This window comes from Nothoprocta perdicaria, unplaced genomic scaffold, assembly GCF_003342845.1.
Source record: "Nothoprocta perdicaria isolate Ctin4 unplaced genomic scaffold, notPer1 scaffold_280, whole genome shotgun sequence".
In the NCBI taxonomy this organism is placed as follows: domain Eukaryota; kingdom Metazoa; phylum Chordata; class Aves; order Tinamiformes; family Tinamidae; genus Nothoprocta; species Nothoprocta perdicaria.
The window spans coordinates 270,240-292,710 of record NW_020455511.1 but is presented as its reverse complement, the minus strand read 5'-3'; the positions used below and the strand labels follow the sequence as shown (position 1 = coordinate 292,710).

The 22,471-nt window shown below is 39.9% G+C and overlaps 1 protein-coding gene across 1 annotated transcript in view; it reads right to left on the bottom strand.

The window, feature by feature from the left end:
* Positions 1 to 22,471, bottom strand: part of PGM5 (phosphoglucomutase 5) — a 60,867-nt gene that overhangs the window by 5,408 nt on the left and 32,988 nt on the right. Inside the window, exons 7-10 of the mRNA XM_026041248.1 lie at positions 19,020 to 19,135; positions 11,789 to 11,924; positions 10,585 to 10,768; positions 7,060 to 7,194 (exon numbers count right to left, since the gene is read on the bottom strand). Of these exons, the coding sequence (XP_025897033.1) occupies positions 7,060 to 7,194; positions 10,585 to 10,768; positions 11,789 to 11,924; positions 19,020 to 19,135 (571 nt within the window). The remainder of the gene's footprint in view (positions 1 to 7,059; positions 7,195 to 10,584; positions 10,769 to 11,788; positions 11,925 to 19,019; positions 19,136 to 22,471) is intronic.

Genomic DNA, 22,471 nt, shown 5'->3' with positions numbered 1-22,471 from the left:
CAGTAAATAAAACACTGGTACAGGGTACAGGGTACACTCAGCCACAAAGAGGAATGTGTGTATGAGTGGTGAAAAGGTGGAAAGGACAGGAAGAAAACATAAACTGAGCAGTACGTGCAGGAATCTACAGGTTAGGGTGGGTTTCTTTTGTTTGTTCGTCTTCAGTACGTCCACAGAGCTCAGACTGAAGATTATGTTTAATGATTTTACTTGATTCATGAATTCCATTCACACAATTTACTTTCCTAACACAATAGGAAAGCAAACTATTCTTTTTCTATCTTCAACTGGTTTTAAGTTCTTCATTGTACAGCTTTGTGCAGAATCAGAAGCCTAATTATTTGAATAGCACGAGTTACATGAGTGATCAAACAGATAACAGATGAAACAGAAAACTACTTCTCCTTAAATAAAATTCTGAATTGTAATGCAAACTTCATATGAACTGTTTCAACCATATCATATGTTTTAAGAGTCAGTCATAACCATGCTAAAAGATACCACACTTCAGAAGAAATAAGAAAGAGCAGCAAACCGCACCTGTGCTTAGCAAATATAAAAGTAACTTAATAGAATATAGGAAGATTTATTTTTATCCCTTTTACATCGCATTCAGCAAAAAAGATTTCTGCTTTATCAATTCCAGTTCCGTGGTCTTGGAAGAAATTGTATCATAAACAATCACTTCATAGGGAACATATTAAAATACAACCCCTTTCACCAAGCTCCACCTCAGAGCCAGTTTGTTTTTCCCTCTGCTATTTGCTATTGAAATAACATTTTGGAAAATCAGTCTTTTTGGTGCTTAGGATACATTTTACCCTGAAGATGCTTTGTTTTAATAGAGTTCCTTTCAGGACAAAAACACAAGCAGAATTAAAACAACTCTTGTTGCAGAATCTATGTTTGGCTGTTGTAAATCCAATTACTCTGTAGTTATCTAGGATCTAGGTCAATTTTGTCTTTTGGAAAAGCAATTTACAACATTTGTGATGCACTGTGTCTCATCCTAGGACCATTTCATTGCTAATGCAATTCAAGGAATGAATAATCAGATACTGCAAATAGAGCTGATTGGACTAATCAGCTTATTTAGGACAGTCTAATTTATTCACTGCAGTGTTTAATGGCATTAACCCTGCAAAACCAGCACAATGATGTTTTTAAATGTTGTCTCTAGCACTTAAGCAAATCAAAACAGTTCTGCACAATCAGTCATTTCCTTTTTGGTCTCTGTATACAAAACGTCCTGTTCAAATCTTATCCAGGATCACAGGTACAGCCAGGCACAGGAGACTGGGAGATTACAGACATTGGTCAGGATCTGTATCTGGGGAACAAGGAGGGGATCTATGAAATGAAGCTATAAATTAACCTAAAGGTCAATAAATGCTAATTCTGGTACCTCATAACCTTCCATTAACCTCTAGCTTTTCTATCTGTGTTAAATTTAGCACAACTAACAAACTCAATAAAATTTAGAAAAAAAAGAGCAAGTCACAGATTCACAGAATATTTAAGGTTGGAAGGGACCTCTACAGATCATCTAGTCCAACCTTCCTGCTCAAGCAGGCACACCTACAGCATGTGGCACAGGGTGGCATCCAGGCGGGTTTTGAAGACCTCCAGAGAAGGAGACTCCACAACCTCCCTGGGCAGCCTGTTCCACTGCTCTGTCACCCTAACAGTAAAGAAGTTGCTCCTCACCTGGAGATGGAACTTCTTGTGCTTCAGCTTGTGGCCATTACCCCTCGTCCTGTCGCTGGCCACCAGTGAGAACAGCCTGTCCCCTTCCTCCCTGCATTCTCCCTTCCTGAACTTATACACATTAATCATATCCCCTCTGAGCCGTCTCTTCTCCAGAGAAAACAGGCCCAGCTCACTCGGCCTCTCTTCATACGAGAGATGTTCCATTCCCTTAATCATCCTGGTTGCCCTTCTCTGGACCCTCTCCAGAAGCTCCACGTCCCTCCTATACTGGGGTGCCCAGAACTGCACACAGTACTCCAGGTGCGGCCTCACCAGAGCTGAGTAGAGGGGCAGAATCACCTCCCTTGACCTGCTGGCAACACTCCTCCTGATGCAGGCCAGGATCCCATTGGCCTTCTTGGCCACGAGGGCACACTGCTCACTCATGGTTAACTTGGTGTCAACCAGGACTCCCAGGTCCCTCTCCGTGGAGCTGCTTTCCAGCAGCTCGACCCCTAATCTGTACTGATGCCTGGGGTTATTCCTCCCCAGGTGCAGGACCCTGCACTTGTCCTTATTGAACCTCATGAGGTTCCTCTCTGCCCAACTCTCCAGCCTGTCCAGATCCCTCTGGATGGCAGCACAGCCCTCCGGAGTGTCGGCCACTCCACCCAGCTTGGTGTCATCTGCAAACTTGCTCAGGGTGCACTCCGTGCCCTCGTCCAGGTCACTGATAAACAAGTTGAACAGCACTGGGCCCAGTACTGACCCCTGGGGGACACCACTGGCCACAGGCCTCCAGCTGGACTCGGCCCCATTTATCACCACCCTCTGAGTCAGTGCATAATGGTGTGAGGGTTCAGATAAAAGCTCACTGAAAGATTAAAAACATAAAAAAAATACTGAAATTGCTAGTTGAGTTGCCTATTTGATTGGTAAGAGGCAAAGAAGTTGTCTCCTTTTCTTCTACGTCAGCTAGAAGGCAGCATTTTTAGCAATACACAGAAACCACTCGTGAAAGGCATCAACAGTTTGCGTTTCCCTTTCTATTCCTTATCATTCTAACACTCCAGTCCTAAGAGAGGCTCAGACTCTGTGTTAAAGTCTCTGTTTTAGCCTGCTCAGAACTAGATTGCTGACTCCCACTTTCTACAACTTTGGACTTACAATTACTGTCACATTTCACTACTGTCATTTATTGCCCCATCTTTTACGTCGTAGCTATGCTTAGTAAAACCTACATGGAAAGTATTACTAAATTTAGTGAATTTAGATAGATAGATAACTCTGTCATAGAGTTAGTAAGATTTTGGTGGCACTTACTTGTCAAATACTTATTAATAGCCACTGTTTATCAATCAACCCATTTTATTTGGCTTACATATAAATCAGAACAAAAGGCGCTCCTATCTTTACTTCTTTCTACCTCTGCTTTTCCTGTCTCTGCTTCTATCTGGCTGCAAGGATGTAGTTATTCAAAGCTATTCAAAGGTTTGAATAGCCCTGACAGTACTTGGAAATATGCAGGACTGCTGTTGGGTTTTGAACCAAGGTAAGGCCTTTAGCTAAGCTAGCACTAAGTTGTACTTGTACTAGCATTAGTTTCCATTAACATGTATCTCATGAAGCCCCATAATGACTGGCAAAAGAGAAACAAACTAGAAAAAACTGAAACTGCCAGATAATTGGCTGATGAATTTGGAAAAGGCTTGATCTGAAAGGAAAGTCAAAAAATCTGGATTCTGATACAGGCAAACTGAAACTAGCTAACCATAACAACTCTATAAAATGGCTCTGTAATTTCTCATGAAAATGAGCTCTCTACAAAGACAGAAAGATTTCTGGCTTGTAATGGGCAAAATGATGTCTCAAGGTATTTTCTCAAGTTGCTTTAGCAACAACTGGTGTTGATACTAAACACAATAATATTGTGACTGGGAGAAACCTCGTGTAATGCAAAGCATTTTCCTTCAAAAGTCAGTGCAAGTAATGAAAAAAACACCAGAAGAAGGTGGTTCGATGAGCAAAACAACCAAATGCTCACTTAAGCAAGCCAGCAGAAAATAATTTTATCATCTTCCTGGTTTATGTTATATGAAATATGGAAGAACTGGAATTACTCCAGATTGGCTGCCACAGGCAGCTTGCAGTGATACAGAAGTTACGTGCAGTCATCTGCCTAATTGTAAAGACCAATTACACTTGAACAAAAATGGGAAGATCTGGTTGTATGGTATATATGGCATGTAATGTATAGGTTTTATACCTCCAGCTGTCTCCTGGGACCTGCCACCTGCTTGCCCTGTCGCTGCAATGAGGATTGCCCGCGGGCAGGGTCACCAGCACCGTGCTCTGCAGGTGCCAGGGGACATGCCCTGGCCAACGAGGGTACGTGGGACTCACTGTATCTGCTCGTGGTGCCCGGCTGCCCATGCCCGGAGCAGCCAGAGCTGCGGTGCTCTGCATGGCCTGGCTTGCTGGGCAGGTCGCAGGGCTTTGCCGTGGACTCGATGCGCATCCCGGTGGGAAATCTGTTCACAACAGAGCTGAAATGCAGCAGGGAGGCAGCACAGGTACTCTGGGCATAACCTCCCTCAGCCAGACCTCGCCATAGCTTGCAAGTTCAATGAGAACACCTGTGAGTTACCAATTATCTAAAAAATAAGCTTTGAGTATTAGATATTGATACAGATTTCTCTGAAAGACACAGAAATCTAAACTCTATCAATGTGTCCCTGTTATCATATTGCATATAATAAATAGCGTAGAACAAAAAGGATTCCATTATAAGGTTTTCTCATTTATCATTAAATGGTGAAAGCAGAACTAGATATGCGAGGACTAGAATACTGGAAGTATTCTGTTTTACTGTTTCATTTTGTGGAAACAAATCTTCTGTTTTTCCTGGGATTTGTTAGACAGGAAGACATGTCTCTACTTTTTGTGTCATATGTTACATTATTGTTAAGTGTGTGGAAGTGAACTATTAGACCATTTCCTCCAATTACTTACTTTTATTTAGTCTATTCCTTGCCTACATAGGCAAAGAACCACATTTAAGCCATGTATATATTCAGCCTGGGTACAGACAGTAACTAGTTTGTGCTATAAGAAAATACGACCTGCATGTGTGACCGGTGTTGTATCAGTGCTCTTACTCAGCCAAAAAACATATATTACCCGATTAGCAAGAGCAGTCAAAATCATGTGGTAACTTGAACAACCAGAAACACATTTAAAATGCTCACACTCCTTTTTTCCTGCTAGAAACTTCACAGTGTGTATCCTATACAAATAGTTACTGAGACTGAAGATGCAAATTGTTACTTTAAGAAATAACAAATACAGCAGACTTGCAGGAATTGAATTTGCAAGACTACTGGAGAAATGGAAGCAGTTTTACACAACTGGCATGCAATTGTTTAATGACAAGAAAAGAAATTTGCTAAAAGTTAAGCATGAGAGTGTGATGAAAAATCAATGGCAAACATTTGCCTCAAGCAAAAATGCATTTCCCAGCATTTATGTGTGTACATTTGTGCATGCATTCAAAAGAATAAAACGCAGAGATAACTCTACTCATCTTCTTCACCATTTCAGCAGTTAAAAGCAGAGGGGGTGGACGGCTCTCCCCTTTAGTTTTTTCAGGAACTCATGAGTTTGCTCTGACAATATCCCTGGGGGGAACCTGTAAAATTGACTTTTGGCCTTTTCCAAGAAGAAAACATCCTAATGACACACAGGAGTCGTACAGATGTAGCTAGGGCAGAATCGAGGAGGAGCGAGGAGCTATGGACACTAAACATGCACATCTGGCCCTACAAGCCTCAGGATAACACGACGCACTGAATGGTTCTGAATCCAGTGAAAAGAAAAGGAGACAAAAAGCTGAGGAACAGGATGCAGAAGCACTCGCCTCTCCACGTACGCTGGAACTGCACTCAAGGCACATGAAGCATCACAGCTACTACCAACACCACAGAATGGGTCAAGCCAACCTGGTGTCCTCTCACTTTGGCACAGGGGATGCTTAGGGAAAGAGTACAAGAACGTGACACGTGTTCAAAACTTCCCCAAATCACCCACCAGTTGTTACAGACCTTCTGATTTGGAGGTTACATCTGCAGCCCTGTGTTTTATGGTCAAATATACTGGGTTAAGTTTCTGTTTTCTATTTTCATCCTCCCAATCTGCTTGCCCATTATTCGGACCAACGCAGATGTTGCTAGCCTTTCCATTGCTATAACACAACTATTTGCGTGATCACACCTTGAAATCTGTGAAACATTTCAGACTGTAAATAGCTGCTATGGCTGTTCTTGCAGCTAATGAATGATGGACAGCATGCCCATGCTATCAGTCAGGCAATGAGGCAGTACATCTCAAGGTCTTAGATACCATGACTGGGAATTTAAGAAATTCCTCATTTATGAAAAGACAGCATTAAAGGACTTAAGTAAAGCCAAAACATCACTCAAAATTCAGGCAATATTTGATGTTGGAGATGTCACAGTCATCAATGGCATTCCACTAAACTAATAACATTAAAAAAAAACAAACAAAAAGGGCCTTTCTGTGTGTATTTTTCACATCTGACTGGATTTAAGCATGAGCTGGGCCTATTCAGCCTGGAGAAGAGGAGGCTGAGAGGGGACCTGATCAGTGTCTGTAAATCCCTCAAAGGAGGCAGAGAGGAGGAGGGGGCGGCCTCTTTTCAGTGGTGGGCAGCGACAGGACTAGAGGAAACGGCCACAAGCTGAGGCACCAAAAGTTCCACAGGAACTTAAGGAAACATTTAAATAACAGTGAGGGTGACAGAGCCCTGGCACAGGCTGCCCAGAGAGGTTGTGGAGTCTCCTTCTTTGGAGATCTTTAAAACCCGCTTGGATGCAGCCCTGTGCCACGTGCTCTAGGTGACCCTGCGTGAGCAGGGGGGTTGGACTAGATGACCTCTGAGGTCCCTTCCAACCTTAAGCATTCTGTGATTCTATGATTCTATGAATACATTGCTTCTCTCTTTACTCCTTGACCCTCTGCTTGGAGGGACCTCAACTGTTTGAAGATCCTGCATTGCAGATTTCCAGAATGTCTCTATAGTTTGAATCTGCATCATTACAACTACCATAAACACCCCAGGCTCTTATTGTCTCCTCAGATGATCAAGAAGATAGTCTATAGATGATGCAAACCAAGGTTTTCTGATGTTTCCCATACATGTTTAATAGCTCAGGCACAATGTCCAAAACAACCTGCCTTTAGCACTTAAAAGAAAATAGTCAATAGTGTACTTAACTTCTCTGCGAGCCACGACTTCACAACAAGTAAGAAATGCCAATTTTTGCAGGTCTTACTACAACATCATTGCATTACCTGTGGTTCCTTGTCATGTTGGCTAGGATCCCTTTCATAGCTCTCTGCATAGATCCGGAGAGTAGCTCGCACGTGGCTGGAAGCACTCATCCTGAAGATGAGCCTGGAGGCATCTGAAAATACAATCCGCAACCCCTGCAGAGGGAAAAAGAGAAAAAGAGCAACACCTTCAGAAATCACAGTTCATTGCTCTAAAAAAAAAACCAAAATAGTAAAATAAAAAGTGAATGGAAGAGTATTTTGAATTCAGTTCTTTTTTTTTTGTGACTTACTGCAACTTACTGCCCTTATTTCCCTTCTGAAGAGTAGAAACAGTCTCCTACATCCCACCTCTCTCCTCATAACAAGAACTTTCTTATTGTTGGGTTTTTCTGCTCTAGTTGCTTCGTTCTGATTCTCTGAGATATCAAAAAATTTGGTAGTACTACACAAGAAAATTAACTTACAGTGTTAATTTAAAGCACAGTAATTAATGGACATTAACCTGTGTGTAGAATTAACAAAGTTCTATTTTTCATTCTCCATGAATGTGCTCCTTGCTTCCATTTTAGTCTCCTTTTTCTTTTCTCTCTCTTCTTTTCCTGCTCTACATATGCACATATCCTCCCACAGACACTTGGATCCAGTGTCAACACACAGTCAGTGCATGAAGGCTTTAAAGCAGCATGGTCAGATGGATGAACTTATTCCTACTAAAGCCAAAGATCTAAGTTCCACCATTAACCAGCTGCAGAGTTTTAACTCCCTTCCCATTCTACACTTACACAAATCTATTTCCCTTCCTGTAAATATTAGGCTAAGTGCCACCTTTGCCTTCCCACTAAACTTTATGTCCCTGTTAAATGCTAGATAGAGCATGAGCAGAGACCATTGCTTTTTTTATCTGAGGGGCTATAAGCTATTGAAAAACAATGAGGATTAAAGAAGGAAGCATTCTGTTTTTCCATTTCTATCTGCAGTTGCCTAGGTAGAGACTGATGTCAGTTCTCTAACATGATAAAACAAGAACAGAAAACTTTGTTGATGAGGTATGTGCCAAAACATTTTTAGCACCATATAAAGAACTGTTTGGTTGATATTGCCCACTGATGCTAGAAAATGCATAACAGAAAAATATCCCACACGGGTAAAACTGGATTAGATGACCCAAGAGATATTGTCCATCTCTAAATTTAGTGACTCCATAAACTGTTTTAGCTGCTAGTATAACAATATATATTACTTTTTAATTTTGTTTCAATGCAATAGATTTTTTAGTATTATATTAGTGCAATTTCAGTGCAACACTAATTCATCTAATACTCTCTGAGATTTAGAATATTTTTTTTCTAACAGTTTGAGAACGTTTTCTTTCAGATACTTCTTACTAAGCCAATTTCTTGAGTTCTGGGATAAAATCTTCACTCCAGAAATGTCAATGGGAGTTTCCCATTTGACTTCAAAAGAACTAAGATTTCCTCCAGATTTTTAGAAGTATACACTCAGTATGTTATGGTCTGGTACTCTGAGCAATGAGTTGTCTCTCTGTGATGGCCAGTTATTCTCAACTTGATGACAGTGAGGAAAAAGGGAATAAAATGAAGGAACTTTGTGATTTTGTCATGGCTTGTTTTGAATGGTTTACTCACCTAGGGTCAATTGTGCAAAATCTGTAACACTAACATCAATCGAAGGAAGGAAGGGAGTCTAACGTAATTGCACAAAATGAATACAATGAACCATAAACATCAAAGCAAGTGCATATTTTTCCTTCCAGTGCTTGATGTGGCATTTTGCATATTCCAGTTACCTCTAGAAACACCCACAATGACATGCTTGAATTCCCTGTGCTCCATCCTTACCTGTCAATAATAACAGTGACAAAGTCAGCTGCCTTAGCACATGGGATTCTGTCATCTAACCACTCCTTAAATCATGGTCTTGAGAAATAAACAATTTATAAACACTTCTTTCTCTTCCACTATATTATGTCAAAATGTTCCACCAAACTAGAACATCTTTAGACTATTTGATGGGAAATTTACAGTACTTGGGATTCTTATGCAGCATATGTACACACATGACCAGTCATTTCTCCGTGCACTATTTTTCAGCTCTTTATTTTCTTCATTCTACATTTCTTACATTTCTTAGACAATATGAATTTTTACAAAAGGGTGATGACAGCTGGTATTTGTCTATAAGACAAGGATTCCCACCACACAGCTGAGAAAGCTTCAGAAAGGGGCATTTCAGACACAGTGGATGTTCTCCCTATAATTCGTAATCCTAAATGCTGGGGTAAAGTCATATTCTAGAGAAACGGGGGATTTTGGGGACAGATTGTTAAAGTCGGCTTTAGAGTACAGATATTTACTGTACTCTAAAGATATTTACCTAGAGAACTGGAACTCATTATTAAGAGAATTCAAAAACAAAAATCTGACTTCTGAATCTCCTTTGTGAGCAATCACACTGATTTCAGAACTAGCAAAGACTTTAATTCAGGAAGACCACAGAAATTGAGAGTTCTTACATTTTTATATTTATTTGTCTCCACCATTTTCTGGACCTTACAACTAAAAGCCATGAGTTAATAACACTTCTCAAAAACAAAAAGACAAACAAACAAACAAAAACATTGCTTCTGAATATATATAAAGCACTATCTCAGGAATAAGCTCCAGCACTGCATCTTCTGGAAAAAAAAAGTTTTTCCCTACTTCTCATAGGGAAGTATTCTTATATGCCCATTATAACATATAGAGGATTCCTTTTTGACGTTTTTGAACCTTAGTGGTCAATATAATTGAAATAAGCTGGTGAAATTGCAAGCAGCCTAAATATGTGTGTGAACTGATGCAGTTTTTCACCTGACGAAAGTCTAGTTCAATGCTCCATAATAGCTATTACAGTATTAATAATGTACTAGATGCATGAATCTGCCCCATATTATATGCAGAATTTATAAACTAACTTAAAAGGGAAAGAAAGAGGAATATGCTGAAAAGCCAATGGGAAGGAGTAACTTTCAGTTACAATAGGGCATACTATTATGGCTGACAAGAATAACATTATCTTATCAGAACTGATAATTCATTTTTTCTGGAAGGAAGTAGATGGAAGTTGATGAGTACAGTTCACACACTGAGCATCTGTGGACAATTATTTTAGTCAAATTAGGCCTGCTAATGGATATTGAGTTCTGTGGAAAATGTGAAACAAAATTATGTCCCGTGGTCCACTATCTTTGAAGCTGATGTGTTAGAGACAAACATTATAGGGATTCATCCCTTTTACATTCTTTTTTTTTAGTTAAACAACTTGCTAATTTGCTGGGATTTATGAAGCAATCAAAAAAAGAAAGGAAAAAAACCCTGCTACATTTTCTGCTACATGTTTGGTTTTCAGTGGTTTGGTGGAAATTTTGGGTTACAATTTCATAATTAAAGAAAGGTGAGGCTTGTCAGCTCCAGGTTGGAATTGACATTGTAAGAAATACATTGACAGTTGTAAAATCACGTTGTGCCATCACCACACCCCTACCTGTCTTTTGGTCACAGTGCCATCCACAGGATCCATGTACTCAAAGCTGTCTGTTCTTTCCACACTGTAGATATTGCTACCCACAGCAAACTGCTGATTGCTGAATGTCTTGTTAGTGATCAAAGCTTCCAGGTCTCTCATTATGAAATAGGCAGTTCTGGGTTCCAAGCCTTCATAATCAAACCTTGCATTAAAAAGAAAAAAAAAAACAGAAGCAAGAAATAAGTCCTGTTGAAAAAAAAAAAACAAAAAACCTATTTTCACAAAACTCAATATAATCACAATTAGTGGCTTCTTGCGTGACTTAAAAAAAAGCAGAGCTGGGCTATTGAAATACCCATTGCAAATTAAGCCAGCTAAACATGAACTAAGTCCCATGCAACCTTCCAATTGTGAGCGTGCAGAACTGCTCAGCCCCAGCCACCTGACTCTGAGTCAGCAGAAGCCATTTAGAAAACATATGGTTTCCAAAGCAGCATAGAAAACATTTAGTGCAGCCTTTAGAGCTGCAGGACACAGTCAAGGCAATTCTCAATAGCCAAAGGAAACAAAATCTCAGCTAAGAATGCTGTATGAAAAAGAGATGGATATATAAACTACACTGGATGAAGTCTATTTTGAGGGAGGAAGGAAGTGACAAAGAAAGAAAGAGAGGCAGAAGTGATGCAGAAGCCAAGATATCATCTGTGTCATGTAAATGCCTATGAGAATTCTCCTTTCTGAAACCCTAGCAAGAAAGAGTAAACGTTAGATATTTGAAAGACTTCTCCTAAGTTAAAAGAAGGTGTATTTTCAGTTATGATTAAAATTGTCTGTATTGTCAAATGGAATAGAGAAAGAAATGCATGAGTAAATTTTGCTAAGATGTTGGTTTTTTGTTTCAACACTATGTAAACACTACCTGTATTGGTTCCACATGTAAATAATTTCATCTGCCATTTGATGTCAGTAAAATCAGTCATTCATGCATTGGAATAATAACAAGCACACCATTCCTTTGTTAAGTAAATATCTCTAGCTAACACCTAACCATCGGATAAAACTGTCTGCAGAACAGTGGCAGTTGTGGCAGATTTTTATGGCACAGCTGGACACACCACATCCAAACCTAAGCACAGCTGAGCACAGCTAATCAAGCCACAGTTGCAGAGGACTTGTCCTGCTGACTGCATAAGCTCCTGGGTCATTTCCTCGTGCTTCTCACCTGCAGTAGTAGTGCCGGCCAAATTTTGCCCAGTGATCCCTGACAATCTCCTCCACACTCTGCTTTCGAGCTGCTAGAATTGAAAGCCAAACTAGCACAGCCCACAGTCCATCTTTCTCTCGAAGGTGGTCAGACCCTAAGGAGACAAAAGTAAAGCACATTATTTGGTATTGCTGCAAACAAGTAAACTAGGTGAAGAGGATGGCTGAAGTGTTCATTTAACTGTGTATGTTGGCATTGCAGGGAAGTGGTAGAGTGGGAAAATACTTTTAGCCATGATTCCTGCTCACTGAGTGGTTTCACATATCTGGTAGTCTTTCCCAGAACTGTGTAAGATATGCAAACCCTTGGTCTCGAACCAGAATGCTCTGAGTTATGTGGGACAAGTTCAACGACATCTCCTTATCTCCGCAAATGTTCATTTGTCACGCTGACTGGAATCAATTTTCTAACTGTGAAAGATGAAGATTTACAGACCATTCATGAGCTCCCATCATAATGAAAAAGAAAGCGCCTGAAAAATGTTGCTGAGGAAAAAAAATCCCACAAATCTGAAAACACTACTCCCCTCACTTCAGTATTTCTCCATATCACTCGGTGAGAGAGATGTTTGAATGCTCAGATCTAAATCCTTTCCCAAGTTTATATTCATGAAAAGATAAAATGATCCAGCAGTGGTTAATGAGAACGTTTCAGGAGTACCATCGTCTTCAGGATGTATTCTTAGATATGGGAGGCACAGGTTCTTACAAAGGCAAAAAGAGCACAGACTGCTGATATTGGAATCTCTGCCTGCTAATATTGGACTGTGTAAGTAGCAAAAAGTTTCAATAAAATCAGTATTTTCTAACAAAAGACTATTTTATGGCAAGATTCTTGTATGCCTCATTAAGGGCCATCTTCTTTGGGGTAATTCAGAACAAACTTTTGTGGAAATCTGTATCCGCATCTCATTATCCCATAATCACAAGAAACCTGTACCCAAATCACAGTACCCCATAATCAAAAGAAACATTAATCCCTGATAACTAACTGAGTAAGGTCTAAGATAACTTACACTCTTACGCTTACTAAAATACACTCAGTAGACACTGAAGATGAGTGCTTATTCAAGACACTTGCCTGGACAAGTCAAGTCTGGAGCTATTACCATGGCATACTGCTAGATTTGGTTGAAGTCTTAGCCGAAGCATTTTCTTTTTCTCCTTATTCTCACATTATGGAAACTGTGCAAGAACGTACAACAAATTCACAAGTTCTGCCTCCTGATGAAACTGAAGTCCATTGGACAACATATGCTGATAGAAGAGACTTAGCAATGCCCTAGAGGGAGCCCCTTGGGACAAGGGTGGTCCTCTTGGGCCTACAGCAAAGACAGGGCCTTAGGAGCTGCTCTAATGAAGACAGCTTCCCTCTTTTGAGTTTCTGGGTGCTATCACAGCATGGATTGTCAACAGAATAAAAAGGGCAGGGTTATTTATGAGCTATCAGGGCTTTGCAATAACTCCAGATAAGAAAGGGAAACAAAATGCCACTTCAGAGGAAGTCAGCCCTTCAAGCAATCAGCTTCTCCCCTTTTCTGCTCCCCCTTTATGATAACAGGCCTGGTGAGCTGAAGGACTCCTTCCACAGGCATACTTCTGGGAATGACGCCTGCAGATACTAAGGTCAGCTTTACAGGGCAGACAACGTGGTCCTGGCCACTTCACCGTGACCAAGGACGTCTGTTCCCTAGACCAACTTTGCCAGTGCTAAACCAGGGAGGTCCAGCTCACAGCTTCAGCTTCCCACCCACATCCCTCGCTCCTCTGGCAGCAGCAACGCTCCTCTAGGCACCACTGGGGCCAGTATCGGTGGTGGCTCCTGGTGGCTTCTCCTGCTGCCCTGCAAGCTTGTCCCATCACGGCTCCTGCCTGCTCTCCTTATCAACCTAGACCTTCACCCCCAAAATTGAAAATTTCAGTCTCATCAAAGTTTTGAAACCATCTCTGTTCACTGATATTAGCAGAAGCTTCAGCTGCTTAAGTATCTGAACAGATACTTGCAGCAAGTGAAGATACAGTGTAGAGCTAAATACCGCAGCAGCCTGTCCTAATGCAAGTAATGATTTGTTCTTCTGTTGTGTAACACTCTGTAGACTGCAAGCCATCAAATCGTACTGCAAAAGGCACAGCACTCATTCAGCAAAATGGTCTATACATCATATTAGCTCTGCAAAGGTCTGGGCTAAACACGGAAGAAGAGATGCATTTTGATTTAGCAAACATTTCAAGAATGTTTTATTGAACCTAAATGGTCCAGTGAAACATGGGCAGGAAGAATTTTTGGAATGGCCTCTGTTGTGCTCCGAGCCCTGTGCTGGCACGACTCAAGCTCATAAATCTCCATGAAGAGTGGTGTGTGTATACATGTACCATTCTTTTGATCCATTTAGCAGCTCTGGCATGTGCTATGTCCTTGTGCATCCCTCAGGACGACAAAATGATTGTTGCTTTTGTGGAAGAAGAAAACACTGGATGAAAGCAATCCAGAGGTGAAAATCTAGATGCAAATACAACAGGTCCAGAACAAAAATTCACTGATTAAAAATGCCAGTCTTTTTGTCATACAGCGACTATAAACCTGTGTGCACACAAAGTGCCTCTGTTAAGTTCTTACTAGGAGGAAACTTGACAACTGGAATTTCTCATTTATTCCCTCCCTTTTGTTTCATCAGCATATCTTATTTTTATTGCCTTTACTTCAAGCAAACTAAAATCCTTAATCAAAATTCTGCTTTTTACCTACTTTATCTTTTGTCTGCAGGTATCTTTGCTCACTCTCTTTCTCATTTATTCTTACTGCTGAACTCAGATACTTTTTAATATTTGGGAAGAATCTAGTTGGAATACCTCAGTTCAGCTAACAATATATTTATTTGGTCCAGCATCTATAGTCAGGGATCAAAAGAGGCAGAACTGGTCACTGAAAAGTGGTAAAATAAAAGATGCTTTGCAACTATGCATTCCTAACTGGCACTGACTGTTACAACCTCTCTGCAAAACCAGTATCAATCCTCAGATCTCTGTGGTACTTTTTCTTCAGGCATCCAAACATTAATGACTTCTGGTTGCTGCTTAAGGGGTTGAGGCAGGAACGGGAAATGGAAAATTGGAATCAACACTCCACTTTCTGATCATCTTATTATATTTATTTTATCTTTCGTAGAGGGAAATTTTAATAATAGCAACTACTTGGACAGCTTGTTTTTAGGTTAACCTGGTAACATTGCTTGTTTTAACTGTAGCCAAAGCAGTCCTTTCACTACTGCAACCATCAATTGCTATGGCCACGTTCAGAGTAAACAATCCGGGAAAAAACGACCTAACATGTTCCCATTCATAAATATGTACTCAATTTAAACAGGCTTAAACTTAAGTCTTGAGATTCAGTAGTCTGAGAAAGAAAGAAAGCTCAGGCAAAAATATTTTTACTATCATTTTTCTGATATTGTAAATCTGCTGGACATACAGGCAATTTCTTACATTTTCTAATCGAGAAAACCAGTAGTGAGATCAGAAGGTCCATGCATGTGGAAAATACAACTGTTTTCCCCTCAACTGGTCAACTCCATGTGGCATGTTACATTCTGTTACTGCCATTTTTGAATACAAAAGTCAGACTTCGTTATGCAGACTCAGGGTTTTTTTGTTTGAACACTCTTCACATCTTACAAGTCCATCTTACAGAAATTTGTATCTTCTTGATGTTTTTGGCAAATGGAGATTTGGAGGCATATTATAAAATAAAACGTGGGGATTACTTTAGATTTGTAGATCTGGTAGAGTTACATACAGGTCTTTACATCTTTCCTTCCTTTCAGCAGTAGAACATCTTTATGCTCCCCACCTCTTCTTCCACATCATCTTGCAGGAGAAGGTCACTAGTGTTACTGACATCTGGAAGTTTGGGGATACAAATTTATGAAGAATGCAGCAATTACTCAAGTAGCTTACACTGGGGGAAGACAAATCAACCACATAGCTCTTTTAATTCTGATTAAGAGTTTGCTGATGAAATTTGGATACTCACTGCTGCTGCTGACTCCCTTCTCTGAACCGTGCCCTGGGCATTACTCATAGCACCAGAAAGCTACTAACCTCATCTGACAAGCTCCCCACACTACTACAAAAATGGAATAAGTTTTTAGAGCACTGGTTCAGTTCCAACATCAGCTGCCAGAAAACAAGTCTGGGAAACACAGCCCTATGGGATGTTTTCAGAAACGTTTTTCCTTTTATAGCAGAAAATTTGCTTTTATTTACTGAAGCAAAATCCCTTATGTTATAAAACCAGAGCTCCTTATTATTTGGAAATTCCAGCTGGGCTGGATTACCTGGATATAAAACCAATCACTCTCCAGTGTTGTCAGGTTAGTTTGACATTAGCATGTAGATCTCCAAAGCCTTTTTCTCTTGCACAGAACAGAAAGTTCCCAGCTCTGACCAGCTACATGGTATATTTTTTTAAATATTCCGCACTGAAATTCACTTTCCTGAAGACAGAGTATTGAGAGGAAGCTGTAAAGCTGATTCAAATGCCCAGTGCTAGAAGAAACTGGTGAGGATCATGCAGTTTAGGACAGTATTGAAAGGTACGGAAAAAAAGGAGAAATATTGAATACTAAAACCAGTTCACATTACTAAAGCATTGGTCATCATAAACCTGCCTGCATTTTACAGATATACTTCGTGGCACATGAGATACTCTCAGAGTGCTCCATGCAACTTACAGACAGTAAGGAAACTAAGGCAGGTAGAAAAGCAAACTTTATGTATCAGTCAATATCAGAGTTGTTGTGACTTGTCTGGATGTCCAGATGTCTGGATGCCCAGGGGCTACGTATCAGTCTTTAGATGACATGAGCAAAAATGCAAGGCCAGGGGGGCCTTCTGCACTGTTGATGAGGACAACAAAGCTCCTCTCACCAGACTGGGCCAGAACACACTGGCTAAATACTGCTGTAGATGCTGGCCAACCACTGTTTGTTCAAGCACCCTGAAATCAGATGACACCCTTACAGCTCACAAGAGGCAGGATTTACCAAGAATCCGAAGGATTAAGGGTATGAGAGGAGGAGAACCAGATGAAGAGAGGATCACAGAGAAGGCTAGGAATGCAGACTGGTGTGAGGTCGGGAGAGGGGAGCTGAAAAATGGGAAGGGAGCCTACAAGCACAAACTACAGCTGCTCCAGGGCTCCACAAAAGGATGCAAGTGAGAAGAAAACAGTCAAGGGAAGGCGGATAGAAGGGGTGCAAGAATATATTGCCTATTTACTAGATCAGGCAAGTGCAAGAGCCCTTCCCTTGACCACCATGAGAAACCTGTCCCTCTGTGCCACCTCCAGCCACCATCTGCTACACTGGGTGCAGAGGAAGTCAGACCAACACAGAGCAGTGACACTCTCAGAGTTTCAGCAAGTCACTACAGCCCTGAAAACACTTATTTTAATTTCTGTACGACTGTTCTGCAGGGCTAACGTCCATGAATGCTTGGGGACAGTCTACCTAACAACACCTCAACAGGGGTGTGAGGTCAAGCTTTGAAGGTGACAGAAAAACATAGTGTTTGTTTGGTTGTTTATTTATAAGGGCACCATGGAGTTTTCCTGACAAACCTCCTGAAAAGCCAGGTCTCTACTAATGAACTAACCATTTCTTTTTCCCTTCTGAAATGAAAGGAAATGAAACACTTGCAAGAATGACACATCAGCATCACTGGTTGTAGCTCTACCTTCCAATCAGAAATATGCTTGTGGAGGTGATTTATCATGGCATATTCACATTCAGCTTATCCCTGCTTGCTATGCAGACCTTCACGGACAAAACTGTGGGTAGTAGGGGGTGGGTCATGAGTGGGTCATGATTCCCAGATGTTCTACAGTTTGTGGGAACTCATCATCAGGCTCCTTCAGGTCACAAATCTCCTTTACCTCCTTTCAGCATGATGACGTAGGCATATTTTTTTTACCAAATAATTTGGATGCTAGTGAGGTCATCTTGCTATCTTGAGAGGCACACAAATTTCACGGAAATATCTATTTTATCCAGGAACAGGAGAATTTTTAAAATTTACAGAGAGGACATTTAGAACGGGCCCATGGAGAAAGCATTAAAGATCCATGGGAGTTGAAAACTCCCTGGTCCAGATTTCTCACTAGGAAGAGAACGCTGTGAAGAGAGCAACATACGGCAGAATGTGACATTTATTGAAAAACACAAAAATCTTCCTGCTTCTGAAGATATTCCTTTTTACAAGCTTTATAAAATTGTCACTCAAAAGCTCTTTGAACACTATTTGAGAATATTTACCCAAAAGATACATATATCCACATTAATGATATAAATCTGAGTCAACCACAGCAGTTAAGTCCAGGGATCCAGGTTGCTAATCATGGAACTGGATTTCACATTCATAACACAAAGGAAAATAAGCATTCATTACTCATTTTAATTATCTTTCTTCTTACAGATAGATGCTCAAAGAAATCTATGCAGTCTTGCTGCTTCCATCACAGGCCATACAAAGAGCCACAGAAAAGCTTAGGAGAGGCTACTGCTTAAAAAGACATGTGCATGCCTTAGAAGTTTCAGAAAGGTGTCCTCTGTTTTAAACAATCAGCATCCTGCTCTAGCTGACCTCAACCCACTGAGTATTCAACTTACTCAATCAAAAGAACACAGAGTTTGTACCCAAATTTGACTATGTGATTACTTCCTTAGCAAAGCTACAGTCAATGATTTTTTCCACAAAAAAGGAACTTCATGAAACTCATACCAAAATACAAAATAAGTGTATTCCAGTAATTGTGATGTCCAAAAAAGGAATGCCTGGAACATGTTTATTTGGACATACCAGTTCTGCTACCTTACAGCGAGATCAGTGGAACCTCCCACATTCAACCTAGAAGAGCACGACATGCAACTCCAAAAGTTGTCTACCCAGCAGCAAGATGGCCCTGGGCTCCTCAATGTCCATTTCCTTACATTTTTCAAATCTCTAGGTATGTGGACACTAAACTTCGAAGTGGACTCTCAAGATGTAAGCAACTGACCATCCTTTGCTGAAGTACAAAATGAATTCTTGATTTGATTTGAAAGATTGCAGATTCTCTTGGCTCTGACTTCAGGCATTCAAGAAAATGTCAGTAATTAAAAATCCATGTAAATTTTTGACTGGGATTTGCTTACCAGTGCCAAAGCTTTCCTCTCCACAAAGTGAGCAACGTCCAGAGTCCATGAGATTGGAAAAATATCTCCATCCTGTTGGTGTTTCATACACAGGAACTTTCATTACTTTAGCCACTCTAGAAAAGACACAATAAAACATCACACAATTAAGTATTATATTAGGTCTTGCTGCATCTCCTTTGTTCTCTCAGCTGGGCTATGAAGGAAAACAAGGGAGAACAGATCAAAATCAGTTCAGAGCTGATTCTTGTCTCAGAACTTAACTTCAGCCAAAACCTGGATATGTTTTTGCACTCTAAGTGTACTGTTTTGGTAAAGGAAGGAACAGGCTTTATCAGAGTCTTTAAATTCTTAATGAAACTACAGATACACAGACATGCTATCTTAATATCTTAATATTTAATATATGAAACTTATAACAACATGTTTAAGTATCTCCGTTTATAAAATACAGGTGGCCAATAGTTACATGTTTGAGAGGGACTTTTATTTCTACTCATATATTTAAAGTCAGGACAACACAGGACTGTTTACATGGTACAAAGCAGAACAGAGCTTTCTCGGCCCTGAGTACTCTCCCCATCTCCTGTGATATGGCTATACAACAGTGCTTGCCAGCTGGTATTCTCAAGAAAAAAATAAAATCACTGTATGTGCTGGATCTGCTTTCCCTTCCTCAGCTTGCCAGCCAGTAATTATTCCTGTTACAGACTCTGCTGAACAAAAAACCTCGCTTGGACTAAACACAAAAAAGAAGAAGAAAAAAATTCCACACTTTCTAACAAACCCATATCAAGCTGAGATTTATCCATTACCATTCCTTTTGCTCCTAACCATATCTGCTTGTTCTCATTTTATTTATGCTTAAGATTTTCAGTCTAGTTTTTTTAATGTGATTTTTTTTAATGTGAAAATAAGACTTAAGAAATAGTCTAGTAATCTGACTTGTTATTACCACCTGATCAACAGGGAGAGACGTGTCTTTAGAGAGTCCTTTACTCTGCTTTTTTCCCACACAGTAGATACCCATTGCTATCAGTCTCCAGCTATATAGGCTAAATGTTCACATTTCTACTTATATATTAAACTCTAAAATGGTGTTTTATAAATGAAATCACATAGGAACTGCTGATATTTATTTGAAAAAAAGATAGTAAGATAAATGAAAAAAAAAAAAAAGAATGTCATCAAAAGATGAGAATTTAAGCTTGGTTTCCATGTCTCTAGCTCAGAGACAGAGGCAAGTGTACCCCTTCTGTGTTTGTATAGCACCAAGTATATTACTTGGCCTTTAGAAAATGTATTGCATAAGGCAGGTTATACAATGCAGAGCCCAACAGGTGCTTGGCTGGCTCTGCGAGAACTCAAGAACATCAAAAGATTTAATCTCTGTGTCGTAATAAGTACACACTTGGAAAGGGATCATAACGTCAGAAAGCAAAAAACAATTGAACAGAAGACAATGGCTAACACTGTGGAAGAACAAACTCAAATCTCTCGAGGTAGTCTAATAATAACTCAGGGATATCTATCCTTGCAGAAACATTAACAAATCCTTGTACTGTGTTTGGAGAAGGAACTTCTTTCCCCTTCCCTATTCCATATTCCACTAGCTTCACAGGCCTATACTGATCAATATCAAAGGTGCTCTTCCCCTTTCTAATTTTTCCTTTTCACTGAAAATGCAGATGACAATTCTGTTGGCATGAGATTTACTTTAAACTAAGCCTTTCAAGTAAGAAAGCAAATGTAATATGTTTATGAACAGAATTCTACAGCAAAATATGGCAGATGGTTGTCTTTGAAGAGCAATTTGCGTGGGCTGTAGATTATTGCAGCAATACCCAAAGCAGTCAAATAATCTGTCTTGCATTTAGTTGTTAATCTCAAGAATACTTAAACATGTCCCTAGCAGTCAGTGGATGTTTGTTCTGGCTTCAGAACTGCACAAGATCCTTCAGTTTCCCATTTTAACTGCGTGACATCACCAGGCTGAGGATAAGAGCTTTAAAAGGCACACTAAAAACTGAATTAATCCTTTTTTATTGTCATGTCATGGAAAGAAAGGATCATGGATGGAAGTCTCAACAAATACAGAATGTGTTTTTCTGCAATCTGTAGGCTAGTAAAGCAAATGATCACCACAGAAACCAAAAGAGGGATTCCCAGAAGAAGGCACCCAAACAAGAACGGTGTGCTGCATCAGATTCAACAAATAACAGTGAAGATTACAGGAAAATAACCTCAGAGGAAGAAAACATGTATTATGCAATTGGATTCAATGCAGAGAAAGCTTAAAAAAACCAACCAAACAAATAACTTTTGAGGAGTAAAATCAGAACTGTCAGACCCTGCTATCCAGATACACAAAAAGTCTGCCAGTCCAGACAAAATGGTAACATTCCTTCTGAACCGAGATGTGTAGATGTGTTTATATGTCCTACCTGGGAATTCCTAATTCAGCATACGATTTCATGACAAGCTTGAAAGCACCTAATAAATATTTTATTCTGCTAGGCAAAGAAATACTTCAGGTGAGGAATAAACGAATTTAAGGAAATTCTAATTCAGAAAGAACAAATGCTGTTGAGGTAAGTTTCTTGATTGACCCTAATGTTCTCAGATTTGTTAATTACAATCTATGATGTTTTCATCTATGTGTATTAACACAACATTATATACATTATTTTATTTTTTTCTTCTTCCTTCTGTATGGTGCCACTGGAGTCTCTATTCTTGGATACCTACATCTGGGAAGCTACAAACGGAAATCAGGTTCTTGCCATAAAGTTTTCATTGTCTGTATGAGATCTCTTGGCCAGACCTCGAGGATATTACTTTTCTCAGAAACTGAGCTTTGGTGTTGGTGCTTAAAAAAAAAAAAAAAAAAAAAAAAATCTAATTTATTATGGATGCATCATCTCACTCATCTCAGAGAAATTTGTTATGTTCTTATACATGCACATAGATATGTGCAACACATCAGCATCAATATAAAGATGCAGTAGAGCTGACAAGAAGACAAGACAAAGTCCCAAGCTCTGAATTCCCTGGGTGTAGGGGTGAGCTTTCAGAAAGGCCAGCTTGATGGATGCAATGTATTTTCCAACTAGTTCAAAGTAAAACCTGAAGGAAAGTATGCCTTATAAACAGGTTCATATTCCTCATCTATTTGAAGTAAAAGCAGTCTATTTATGTCTAACCACACAGCTGAAATACCTGTGTTTATATGTTCTGTGAGAATGAACTATGTAGAGGCAATAGAGCACACTGTGGACTAGGTTCGGGGTATTATCATCTCAGACATTTAATGGGACAGACTTCAAACGGTGCTCTTGCTTTCCTTCTTTCAACTGAAGTGCTGACTGCATCAATGAGATGGAGCATGAGTTATTTCATCACTATAAAGAAGAACTAAGCACGAGTTTAGAATCAACACAGATCTGTTAAGG